At 49.6% G+C, this 13,512-nt stretch overlaps 1 protein-coding gene across 1 annotated transcript in view; it reads right to left on the bottom strand.

The window, feature by feature from the left end:
• KLF12 (KLF transcription factor 12) overlaps positions 1–4,326 on the bottom strand; it is a 447,150-nt gene extending 442,824 nt beyond the window's left edge. Inside the window, exon 1 of the mRNA XM_060235061.1 lies at positions 4,201–4,326. Within this exon, the coding sequence (XP_060091044.1) occupies positions 4,201–4,326 (126 nt within the window). The remainder of the gene's footprint in view (positions 1–4,200) is intronic.
• Between the last annotated feature and the right edge of the window lie 9,186 nt (positions 4,327–13,512).

The following is a 13,512-nucleotide window of genomic DNA, read 5'->3' as shown; positions in this document are numbered from 1 at the left end:
GTTAATACCGTCGCCAGCCTCCAGGTAGGCTGGAGAACAAGCATAAGCACCGTACAGAACAGACTTCTGTTGTTAGTTTAAACTCAAAACGTGATGCAGTTCAATAAATCTTCCAATATCAAAGTGTCTCTTCATTTATTATAAAGGTGTGATTGCTGTCACCAAATACGTGTGGAAATTTAGTCCATCATATGCATCATAAATCCAAAAAAGATGACTGTAAGTGGATCCTCTTCAGTACTTTACAGCTGCCATCAAAACAGAAAGCTGACAGGCAAAACCGGTCTAAGTCCCTTTATCCAAGCCTTAGCTTGTTCAATTATAATAATTCCTCTTCCACTCTCATAGACTGCATCTCTCTTACACTTCCAGCAATCAACTGTTGGAAGATTTATTGAACTGCATCATGTTTTGAGTTTAAACTAAGAACAGAAGTCTGTTCTACATGGCGCTTACGCTTGTTCTTCAGCCCCACATCCCATGTGATTCTTTTAGGGCCAGAAGATCTCCTGCTTTTACAACTGATCTCCAGCAGGCAGAGATCAGCTCCCCTGGAGAATATATGAAATGATAAAATGTAGGGCTTTTTTTGTAGCAGGACCTTCTTTGCATATTAGGTCACACAGCCCTGATGTAGCCAATCCTCCTGGAGCTTACAGTAGGCACTGTACAAAGAGCCCTGGAAGCTCTTGGAGGATTGGCTACATAAGAGGGGTGGGGCCTAATATGCAAAGGAGTTCCTGCTACAAAAAAGCCCTGAAAAATGTAATTAGAAGATTGGGACTACCTAGAACGCTCTCTGAAGAAGAAATTAGAAACTAGTGATTTCCAAGTTGGTGGGACTCCATTAGAGGTGACAGTGAGGAGTAGGCTTCCCAACACCCCCCCCCCACGCACCCTGGCAGGGGACCCCCGAATTTGCAGCCTCCTCCCCCGGTCTCCAAAAATCCAGAAGCGGGAGGGGGGGGAAGGAAACATATGTGTAGGCATCATGTTGTTGTAGAGCTTCTGATCCGTTTGTAAAATGTGTGCCCCTTTAAGGCTGCGCAGGAAACAGGAAACAGGAAGGGCTTCATTGGAAAGGGTCAGTAATAGTTTCCATGGAGAACAGCCCCTACCTTTCTTTTGCTTTCGTTTACACAGCAAGGAAAGTTCTGCAGAATGAAGATCTAGTAAGTATTTGTGTGTGAGAGAGAGGGAGGGGGCAGGGGATTCCCTGGTTTGGAGCCCCCCCCCCCCTTTAGATAGCATGGGGGAGGAGGGAAATGTCTATTGGACTCTCTATTATTCCCTATGGAGAACGATTCCCATAGGGAATAATAGGAAATTGTTCTGTGGGTATTGGGGGCTCTGGGGGGGGGGGCTATTATTTGAGGTAGAGGCACCAGATTTTTAGTATAGCATCTAGTGCCTCTCCCCAAAATACCTCCCAAGTTTCAAAACGATTGGACCAGAGGGTCCAATTCTATGAGCCCCAAAAGATGGTGCCCCTATCTTTAATTATTTCCTATGGAAGAAAGGCATTTAAAAAGGCGTGCTGTCCCTTTAAATGTGATGGCCAGAACTCCCTTGGAGTTCAATTATGCTTGTCACATCCTTGTTCCTGGCTCCACCCCCAATGTCTCCAGGTTCCACCTCAAATGTCTCCTGGCTCCACCCCCAAAGTCCCCAGATTTTTCTTTAATTCGACTTGGCAACCCTAGTGAGGAGTCTGATCTGATTTGAAACAATTTTTTTTTTGCATAAGCACCTTTGCTTTATGAGTTATTGATGTTTTGTCCTGCACAGAGCACTGTGGAATAGAACTGGAAGATTTTGAAACATTGTTGGGAAAAGAGCAAATAGTCATGAATGGAACTTATTGATTTGCAGTCTGTTACGGACTCTTTTCAAATACTGAAACAAGACGCTGGATGAAACCCAGTAGCCCAGTGGAGTGGACTATTTTTACATATTTTGTATTGTATTTATATATTGTATATTTGTATTGTATTGCATTCAATAGATTACATATTTTTGTATATAAACAATCTTTATTTAAGAAGACATTGGATTTATATCCCACCCTATACTCTGAATCTCAGAGTCTCAGAGCAGTCACAATCTCCTTTACCTCCCCCCCCACACACACACACAACAGACACCCTGTGAGGTAGATGGGGCTGAGAGAGTTCTTACAGCAGCTGCCCTTTCAAGGACAACTCCTATGAAAGCTATAGCTGACCCAAGGCCATTCCAGCAGGTGCAAGTGCAGGAGTGGGGAATCAAACACGGTTCTCCCAGATAAGAGTCCACACACTTAACCACTACACCAAACTGGCTCTCTTTATAAACCTCACATAATTATAAACCTTACATAATTAATAATTCCACGGTCTCTGCTTTTTGTTATATTCTCCTTTGGTGGATCTCCCCCATTGTGCACTATTCTCCTGGGGAAAATGGCTGATTTGAAGGGTTGACTCTAGGGCAGGGGTAGCCAATGGTAGCTCTCCAGATGTTTTTTGCCTACAACTCCCATCAGCCCCAGCCATTGGCCATGCTGGCTGAGGCTGATGGGAGTTGTAAGCAAAAAAAACATCTGGAGAGCTACCGTTGGCCACCCCTGCTCTAGGCCCCATGCTGAGGCCCCTCCCCTTCCCAAACCCCACCCTCTCCCAGATCCACCCCCAAACTCCCCAGGTATTTTCCAACACAGACCTAGAAACCCTATCCTGCCACCTTTGGTCCTATTAATTAATGACAGAAGCAGCAAAAACGTTCAGCTACAGCACTGAAAACACAGCACAATTTGACACATTCTGCCACCATCTGTAAAACCAAATGAGCTAGAAACCTTGAAGAGCAGGGCTTTTTTTGCAGCAGGAACTCCTTTGCATATTAGGCCACACCCCTCTCATGTAGCCAATCCTTCAAGAGCTTTCAGGCCTCTTGTTATAGGGCCTACTGTAAACTTTTGGAGGACTGGCTACATTAGGGATGTCTGGCCTAATATGCAAAGGGGTTCCTGCTACAAAAAAGCCTTGTCGAGGAATATTTCTTTGCTCCACTTTTCTCTACCCTAAGGAATCTCAAAGAGGCTTAACTGCCTTCCCTTCCCCTCCCCACAACAGGCACCTTGAGAGGGAGGTGGGGCTCATGCAGGCCTCATTTTGGGCAGAAGCACACAGGAGCGGAGCTCTGGAACCTCTAAATTTTTCTGTGCTCTTTCTTTCTTAACCCTCCCCCCCCAAAAAATACTGTTTCTTGGCTCCATTGTTCAAACCCCCTGTGAGAATTTTGCTGAACTCTACGATTCAACAGACTTTCAAATATTTTACACCACAAAAAATGGGGAAATAATCAAAACATGTAAAGCAGACAGATGGAGATCTTCATCATGCCACTGTGGCCACAGGGGAAAAAGTAATTGAAAAAGTATGAAGGAAGTAAGGTTTTGTTATGAGCAGGCCTCGGATTCAGCAGGAGCTCACAGAAGCACAGCTCCTGAACCTTTCAGAGGGTTCCCCTGGGGAAAATGGCTGATTTGAAGGGTTGACTCACCTTGCCCACTGAATAGTAGGTCCAACTGCAGAACAATCCCTGGATGAGCTTCACCACGTTTCAGCTAGCATGACCAACAGACTGGGGAAATGTCAGTTCAAGTATTTCGCTGGATGAAACCCAGTAGCCTTAGACCACTCAACAAGGGGGTGTGAGGCTATCAGAAGGTAAACTTACATATATAATTTCTGAATTCCCTGAAGGAAAAGTAGGCAGCATCTGTGACAAAAAATTTTCTACATATTTTGCACAAACAGGGCTTTTTTGAGCAGGAACACACAGGAAAAACAGGTTTCCTACCTGTAACTGATGATCTTCGAGTGGTCATCTGTGCAGTCACACCGATGGGAGAAGGCGCCTGCGCCGATCACCATCGGTAAACTTCAAAGCTGCGGATTTCCGTGCCTCCGTCCCAGTGCGCATGCCCAGACACCCCACTGCGCATGCCCACCGGGACGAGGAGCGGACATCCCGCCAGTTCCTTCTGACCGCTGCGTTAGCCCACAGATGGACCGACAGCAGAGGGGAAGGAGGGCGGGTAGTGTGACTGCACAGATGACCACTCAAAGATCATCAGTTACAGGTAGAAAACCTGTTTATCTTCTTCGTGGTCTCTGTGCATCACACCGAAGAAAGACTAGCAAGCCAAAGTCCTACCTGGAGGAGGGAGCGGAGGTCCATCAGGAAGAGACAGACTGCAACACAGCGCAGCCCACCGAAGAGTCCTGATGCCTCCTCAGGTCCAGCGCATAATGTGAAACGAAGGTATGCGCCGAGGCCCATGTGGCAGCCTTGCAGATGTCCGGAAGAGGGACCCCTCTCATGAAGGCCGTCGAGGTCGCCACAGCCCGCGTGGAATGGGCCCGGACTGGCCCTGGAAGCGGCGTCTTGCGGAGGAGGTAACAGAGTCGAATGGTCCCAGTAATCCATCCCGACAGCCGTTGAGACGAAATCCTCCGTCCCCGCGACGCGGATGCGTATGACACAAACAGTCGAGGATCCCTCCGGGAGCCCTTCTTGCGATGGAGATAGAAGGACAGCCCCGCTTGACATCCAGAGCGTGTAGCCGACGCTCAGAGTCCGACGCCGGGTTGGGAAAAAACACCGGCAAGCACAGTTCAGCATTCAGATGAAATGGAGAGAGCACTTTCGGCAGAAAGGTTATATCAGGCCGAAGCACCACCCCCTCCGGGGTGAAGTGCAAGTAAGGGTCATCACACCGGAGAGCCGCCAGCTTGCCCACCCTCCTGGCCGACATGATCGCCACCAGAAAGGCTGTCTTCCAGGCTAAAAGATGAGGGGGGCACGTGGCCATCGGCTCAAATGGCTTTGCCGTCAAGGCTTTCAACACCAAAATTAGGTCCCAAGCCGGCGCCGGAACCTTGATAGTAGGGTACAGCCGGGTAATCCCCTTAAGGAACTTCTTTGTATCCGGATGAGCAAAGACGGAATATCCCTCCACCCGGGAATGCTCCGAGGAAACGGCCGCCAAATAGACCCGGACGGAAGACACCGTCAGGTCCCCGTCCAGCAAGGACAAGATAAAATCAAAGATGATAGGCAAGCCTGCCCCGCGAGGCTCAGCCCCAGCGTCCTCAACAAACCGGACAAACCTCGCCTACTTATAGGATTAGGACTGCCTAGTGGAAGACTTTCTGCAGTTCAGTAGGACGAAGCGCGCCCGGTCCGATAACTGCGAGCGCTGAGGCACCACGCCGTCAGTTTCAAGTGCGGTACATCGTGGTGTAGGACCTGGCCCTGATGGGAAAGCAGAAGGTCCGGAGCCTGTGGGAAGTGATGAAGCTCCCCATTGGCGAGGCGCAGAACTATCGGGAACCACTGCTGCCTCGGCCACCAAGGGGTGACCAGGATTCCCACCGGTCTGTCCCGCAGAATTTTGTGCACCACCCTGGTTATCAGAGGAATTGGGGGGAAGAGATAAACGCTGAGGTGGCTCCATGGAACTAGGAGTCCGTCCCCCAGAGACCCGGGGTCCGCTCCCCCCCTGCTGCAAAAAAGTTCGCACTTTTTGTTGTCTTGCGTTGCAAATACGTCCAATTGGGGAGTCCCCCAATGCCGGAACACTGGACTCAAGAACTCCCAGTTGAGCTCCCATTCGTGCAGGGAGGCCCCCCCTCGGCTGAGGAAGTCCGCCCGCACATTCAGCTCCCCGGGGAGATGGGTCGCGGCAATCGAAACCCCCAAGGTCTCGCATAACTCCCAGATGGTCACGGCAAGCAAACAGAGGCTGCGGGAGACCGTGCCCACCTGTCTGTTCACATATGCCATGGCCGTCGTGTTGTCTGTTAGAATGGCCACCGAGTTTCCCCGAATCAATGCCTGGAAGGACTGGAGAGTGTGGTATATGGCCAGCAATTCCAAGAAGTTGATGTGCCGGCGAAGATGATGGTCCGGCCAAGGGGCCCCCACGCAAAGACCCTGAGTGTGTGCCCCCCAACCCCAGAGGGATGTGTCCGTCGTAATCGTTACCGTCGGGGCCCGCCTCTGGAAGGGGACGCCCTCCGTCAGCCAACACTTCAGTCCCCAACAGTCCAGGGAGGCTACCACCTCCGGAGGGACGTGCAGTAGTCAAGAGAGGGGGTCGAAATTGCACCGGAAAGCTCTCAGGAACCATAGTTGTAGCGGGCGCATGCGGAGTCTCGCTAGACCGATGACAGACGTAGTGGCCGCCATAAGTCCCAACAGTCGCTGGACTTGCCGGGCTGACAAGGTAAGGTGCTGGCGTACTGCGTGGACCATTCGCACAATGGCGTCCGCCCGATTCGGAGGGAGAAAAGCTCTGCAGACCGTAGTGTCCAGGATCGCCCCTATAAATTGCACCATCTGAGAAGGGCAGAGGTGAGACTTTTCCCAATTGACCTGCAGGCCCAGGTTGGCCAAGAGAGTCACAGTGACGTCGATGTGCTGCAGGAGGAGCTCCCTGGAGTCCGCCACCAACAGCCAATCGTCGATGTACGGAAACACCGTTACCCCCTGCAGCTGCAGGTGGGCCGCCACGACCACCATAGTCTTGGTGAAGACTCTCGGGGCTGTACACAGGCCAAAGGGTAGGGCCCGATATTGGAAATGGTCCTCCCCTATGGCGAAGCGCAGGAACTGCCAGTGACTCGGAAGGATGGAAACGTGGAAATACGCATCCTTCAGATCCAACGTCGCCATCCAGTCGCCACAACTGAGAAGCGGCAGGATGTGCTGCAGGGACACCATGTGGAACCTGTTGCATCGAACGAAGAGATTTAGGGCCCGGAGGTCCATGATCGGCCGTAACCCCCCGTCCTTCTTCGGGACTGTAAAGTAACGGGAGTAAAAACCACGGCCCCGCTGGCCCAGAGGAACCACTTCGATAGCCCGTTTGCAGAGGAGAGATTGCACCTCTTCCTGGAGGGACAGGGAAGGTGGGGTATAAACAAAATGCGGGGTCCAGGGAAGACGAATGAACTCTATCCCGTACCCGTGTTGGATGACTGATAAGACCCAGAGGTCCGAAGTAATGCGGGACCATGCTGACAAAAAAGGGAAAAGGCGGGTAGGATCCACAGCCATGGATAGGCACGGGGCCAGGAGGCAGTCAAAGGCCCTGCTTCTGTTGTTTAGACCCCTTCTGTCTGGTCGACTGGGTCGAGGACGGTGAGTACTTGGGTTTAGCCTGATACTGCTGGCGAGGAAAAGTGGGCGACGGCTTCGTACGCCAGGACTGTTCCGGTGACTTGGAATACGGCTTCTTGGGCCACGGTTTCCATTGGCGCTTTTGAGGACGAGAGGTGGACACCCCCAAGTTTCTGGATGTCTTCATGCTCTTATCCAGCTCTTGGAGGACAGAGTCAGTGGTGGAGCTGAAGAGACCCGACCCGTCAAAGGGAAGGTCCTCAATAAAAGCCTGTGTGGAGCGCAGTGGACCGTAGCCAGGAATGGCGCCGCAGTGAGATGGCCGCTGTCAATGCCTTGGCACAGGTGTCCCCAGAATGTTTGGCCGCATTTAGTTGTTGCTTTGCCAACAGCATTCCTTCCTTCTGAAGCTTCTTCAGAGTACTCCTACTCTGATCCGGAAGGGTATGGAGAATTGCAGAGACCTGGTCCCATAAAGCGTACTGGTACCTGCCCATGCACGCTGAATAGTTGGCTATTTTTACACCGAGGGAGCCCGTCGAATAAAGCCGTCGGCCCATTGAATCAAGCTTCCGGCCCTCCTTATCGGGGGGGGGGGGGGGGTGGAGTGTGTCTTCTTAGCTTTGGACGAGGAAGACACAACCACAGAATTAGGCCTTGGATGGGTGTAAAGGAACTCTGCTGTGCTCTCTTGGATCCTATACATATGATCCAGACGTCCCGAAGACACTGGGGTAGAGGCCGGCTTGTCCCAAGAGGACTTCGCTGTCTGCAGCATGACATTTGTGAGCGGAAGCGCCACCGCAGTTGACGTGTCCCTCTGGACAATGTCGAATACGCTGTCTGTGACTACCGGTTGCGGCTGTTCCGTGGTGAGGGACAATGACTGCGTCATTCGTCTGACCAAATCCCCGTAAGATTTTAAGTCCTCTGATGGGGAAATGGGGTGCTCGTCCGAAGTTTTGTCCGGCGGGGAAGGCACCTCAGGGGAAAAATCTTCAATCTCCTCCGGTGACGATTCCCGGTGCGATCGTGGAGATGCCGAATCCGAAGGTTCCGAAGGGTTCCGCACCGGTGGTGACACCGGTGCCGCCGGTTTGGTAACAGGCTCGGGAGCAGGCTTGGGGCGTTGTTCGACCTCAGGTAGTTTCGGTACCGAGACCGGTGCCGATGGGGCCGATGCCGACCGCTTCGGGGTATGGTAGGACGTCTGAGAGCGATACGATGTTTCCGACCGCTGGTCCCACTCCGATTGTTTGGGGGGGAGCCATGGAAAAGGTGGTGGCATAGAATACGCTCCATACAGGTACTGCCATTGGCGCTGGTCCCAAGGCACGTGAGTCACAGGTCGATCTGGGGAGTGAGCATCATCACGGCGTGGAGAACGGCTGCCGAAGGGTCAATCCTGACCGGTGTCCCATCGATCCCGCAGTGGGCTTCAGGGGCGAGGGGTCCTTGGCCCTGGTGTGAGGCGGCCCGTCGGACTTTTGTTGGGTTTGAGAGGCTGCGCCGGCTCGATCTCGGAGTCCGAGTCCGATATGATGAGCTGGGTGGACATTGACGAAATCGGGGGGCTTTGCCGATGCACAGGCGACGCGAAGAGCTTCAGCGGGGGAACAACCCGCGTTGGTGCCGGGGGCGATTCAGGAGAAATCTGTAGTGGAGGCTTAGAATGTTTGGCTTTATCGGCCTTCTTAGCCTTCTTAGCCTTTTCCGCGTGCTCTCCAGCGTCATCCTTGTGCTGTTTGGCAGGCACAGAGGGTTCCGCGGCAGAAGCCGAGCCCGAAAGTTTTAGGGGGCGATCGGCATCGGTTGGAGCTCGATCGGCGTCGACAGTTTTCGATGTCGACGGTTCGATGGGCGCAGTGGCCTGCTCCTCCGCCATTTTCTTGGGGGTAAGCGCCTGCTCCATCAGCGCTGCAGCCAGTCTCGCAGCCCTATTCTTCCTAGTTTGTTTAGAAAAACGGGCACAATGTCCGCAAGACTCTGGCTTGTGGTGCTCCCCTAAACACCATAAACACAGCGAGTGTCCGTCGGGTGGTGCGATTTTGCTACCACACTTAGAACACAGGCGGAAAAAACCCCACTGCCTTTCCATGCGAGGACAAAGGCGGGAAGGGAAAAACAAGCGGGGGGGGGGGAAACCACCCGGCGGGTGGACGGAAAAACATACGCCCCACACTCCCGGAAAGAACAATCCTAACTATCTAACTAACTTACACTATAACTAACACTAACTACACTAATATATACAGCTATTAACTAATCGAACGAAGTTCACCGACCGTAGCCTATGGATCGACTGATCAGCGCGGCGGTCAGAAGAGAACTGGCGGGATGTCCGCTCCCCGTCCCGGTGGGCATGCGCAGTGGGGCGTCTGGGCATGCGCACTGGGACGGAGGCGCGGAAATCCGCAGCTTTGAAGTTTACCGATCGTGATCGGCGCAGGCGCCTTCTCCCATCGGTGTGATGCACAGAGACCACGAAGAAGATCATAGTTCTGGCTGGCTTGGCATCGGGGGGGGGGGCCTAATATGCAACCAAGTTATTGCTGGACTTTTCCCACAAAAAAGCCCTGTGTGAAACAATGGTGGCACCAGGAGGTGTGGCCTAATATGCAAATGAGTCCCTGCTGGGCTTTTTCTACTTAAAAAAAAAGCCCCACTCATAAGTAATACAGCACAGTGCTCAAGACGTTACCTGAAAATTGATTTGCCCTCTTTTAAAAATGAATGCAGAAAGCCAATTGGGCATTTCACACAAAATGCAGAATGCTCCTGAACATATTCAGGTGCTGTAAAAAACGAAGGTACTGCATTCTGTGGCATTTTGCCTTTTCTTTCGTCCACCCAAAAACTGTGCACAAATCAAGTAAGTATTCGACTCAAATCTAGAGTTATTGTAAGGAATCCCGGAAGCAGTCTGCAACACACATGACTAAAACATTAATGTTTTAAACACTTCAGAAACAAAAAATGGAACTGCCGCAGAGTATATACAACTGTTCCAAAGGAAGTGGGGGAAACTGCAGAAAAGATGAATGAATTCTTTGTATCGCCTTACATTGCAGTAGACGTTGGAAAGATACCAAACACCTGAATCATCATATGAGTATGTCTAACAAGAGCTCATGGGCGGGGGCAGGTCTACATTTTCATACTAATTGAAAATGAAGCATAACGCATCAGTAAGGCATCAATTAAACAGTTCTTTAGGAACTCTAAATGCAAAACCCATTAACTTGAACTCTCCCTTCATCGCCAAAGGGAAATCACTGCCTCCTCCTTTTCCAAAGTCAACTTTAACCCTTCAGAATTATGCTGCTAGACAGAGACCAGCAAGGGTGGAATTCTAGCAGGAGCTCCTCTGCATATTAGGCCACACCCTCCTGATGTAGCCAATCCTCCAAGAGATAATTTAAAAAAGCCTTGTAAGCTCTTGGAGGATTGGCTACGTCAGGGATGGGTGGCCTAATATGCAAAGGAGTTCCTGCTAAAATTCCACCCCTGCCCATTGTGTGCTGTGAGGTGTTTTCTGGGTTTGGGCAAGGAAATCTCCCACTTTCCATTCTTCATGTATAACATGGGAATGGTCTATTCAGTACAACAAACAAATGAGCGCGTGAAACTGCTCTGTATGGAGTCAGCCCACTGATCTACCAAGGACACTGCTGTCTATTCTGACTGGCAGCAGCTGTCTCATGGAGAGATCCTTCATATCACCTGCTGCCTAATAGCAGTGATGCCAGGGACTGAACCTGGAACCTTTTGTAGGCAAAGCGGATGTTCTACGAAGCCACCCCTGCATCTAGGTACGTCAACAAAATATCCATACTGTATCTTCACCCCCTCTTTTTTCACATGGATAACAGCTGAAATTGGAAAAGAGAAGACAAAGTAGAGAGAGAGGGGGGGCAAGGTGAACAAGGAAACAAACGTCCTTCTATTGTCTGGTAGTCCAATAGGAGGAGGACGACAATGACAACAATCCTTCAGATTTATACTGTGCTCTTGGTGTCTCAGAGCAGTTTACAATCTCCTTCCCTTTCCCTCCCTACAACAAGCATCCTTATGAGGTGGGTGAGGCTGAGAGAGCTTTGACAGAACTGATCTTCAGAGAACAGCTGAGAGAACTGTGACTGACCCAAAGCCACCTTGCTGGCTACATGTGTAGGAGTGGGGAAGCAAACTCACTTCTCCAGATTAGAGTCTGTTATTCTTAACCACTACATAAAGGAAGAGAAAGGAAAGGTCCCCTGTACAAGCACAAGTCGTTTCCGACTCTGGGGTGACGTTGCTGTCACAACATTGCTCTTCACTACATCCAACTGGCTGTCTTATTATTGATCAATAAGAATGATAATTTCCAATAAAGGCTTCAAGATACATTGACCATTTTTTCCATTTCCCCCCCCCCCCCTGCATTCCACATTGCTTCACTTCAAGTTCTAACAATTGTTGCATGCTACTCATCCAATGCAAGTGAAATCAACAGCATTCCAGGGTCTTAGTATTAACCAATCTGGTGATCAAATATGTCCTATGAAGCCACCACTGTACATATTTGCCAAAGACCGATAAACATGGCATATAGTGGAAAGCTGTGGAGGTGACAGAGAGATTTGGGGGTATTCTAGTCACAAAACCAAATTATTATCTCCACTTCTTGTCATAATGAGTTACAACTTGGCTGTCAGGTCTATGACTATCTTCAATAATAACTCTCCATTTCATCAGAATTAACGTTCATTGTAAGACAGGATAGTACCACTGGGAAGGCCAGTGGTGAAATTAAGGCAGAATGCAGCTGAGTGAATATATTATAGAAGCAGTTAGCTGTTACATGAGCGCCTAGCTTTCTGGCGCGAGATAAGTTCAAAACACTAAATTGTTACAGAACATTCTCACATCACAGTATTCCTTAGCAAAACACTCCAACAGATAGGGTTGACCTTGAAGGACAGACAGTATTAGAGGGCCTAAAATACTTTTGTTTTCCCAGTAGCATAGCAGGTGTTTCAGTACAGAACAGCAAGGTGGTAAAACATAAAAAATGGCAAGGGATCTTGACATTGGCAGCTCCAGAGCCTATGTAAGTTAGCCACTTGAGGAAGTTAATGTTTCCAGTGTCCGACAGAAATTTTTTTGATTAATGAATCATATCCAGAGGTCTAAAGATGTCATGTAGTGTTATATCTAAAGGCACAATTCCATTATAGGAGTGGCCATGCTAGAGGTTTTTTAAAAATAATGATAATAATAAATGCAGACTTCTGCAATTTACTAGAATTCTGTAAAGCTAGTTATGTCTCAAAGACAGCACAGACTTCAAGCCAATATAGACACTAAGGGGACGATAACTGAATATGCAGTAGCCAAACATGGTGGTTTATAATTGAAGTGTGGTGGTACAAGTTTGAGAAGATCTCCTTTTGGTTTTTGGATTCTCTTTCCAAAGTCCCAAATCCTTCACATTGCTCAAGACTAGGGATTTTTTGTACAAAAAGCCCAGGAGGAACTCATTTGCATATTAGGCCACATCCCTGACATCACCATTGTTTCACACAGGGCTTTTTTGAAGAAAAAGCCCAGCAGGAACTCATTTGCATCTTAGGTCACACACCCCGGTGCCAGGTCAGCTAGAACTACACTCTTGTGTGTTCCTGCTCAAAAAAAGCCCTGCTCAAGACATCCACATTATTTTTGTTGATCTGAGAGGGGAACTCAGTGTCATTGGAGTCGATATCCAGTTACCATTTTTCTCTCTTCTCCCCCAGCATTTATGGGGTCACCTGGTTGTATGAATCACTGGAGTTTCCTCCTGAGACATGCTCAAGGAAGTGGGGGCAAAGAAAATCCTCTCAGCCTTCAGAAAGCAGACTTTGTGGTCTCGAATCATCAAGCCAATTTCACAACAGAAAGGCGAACCTAGTTGTTGGAATTTTTAATCTTCTATTGACATTTTAATATGTACCTTTCCACTAAAATCACGCTTCTGCCCAGAAGACTGAAAAGTAAGCAAATGAATATCACTTCTTGGGGGGGGGGGGTATATTTTAAAGTCAGAGTTTGTGGTTTCATCCTTAGAACCTTTAAACAGATTAAAAACTGATGCAAGTGTTCAGCCTGAAAAGAAGACGACGACGACTGCAGATTTATACCCCACCCTTCTCTTTTAATTAAAGACTCAGAGCAGCTTACAATCTCCTATATCTTCTCCCCCCACAACAGACACCCTGTGAGGTGGGTGGGGCTGAGAGGGCTCTCACAGAAGCTGCCCTTTCAAGGACAACTCCTGCGAGAGCTATGGCTGACCCAAGGACATTCCAGCAGCTGCAAGTG

The sequence above is a fragment of the Heteronotia binoei genome, chromosome 3 (genome assembly GCF_032191835.1).
Source record: "Heteronotia binoei isolate CCM8104 ecotype False Entrance Well chromosome 3, APGP_CSIRO_Hbin_v1, whole genome shotgun sequence".
NCBI classification, from domain to species: Eukaryota; Metazoa; Chordata; class Lepidosauria; order Squamata; family Gekkonidae; genus Heteronotia; species Heteronotia binoei.
This window is presented reverse-complemented; position numbering and strand designations above follow the sequence as displayed.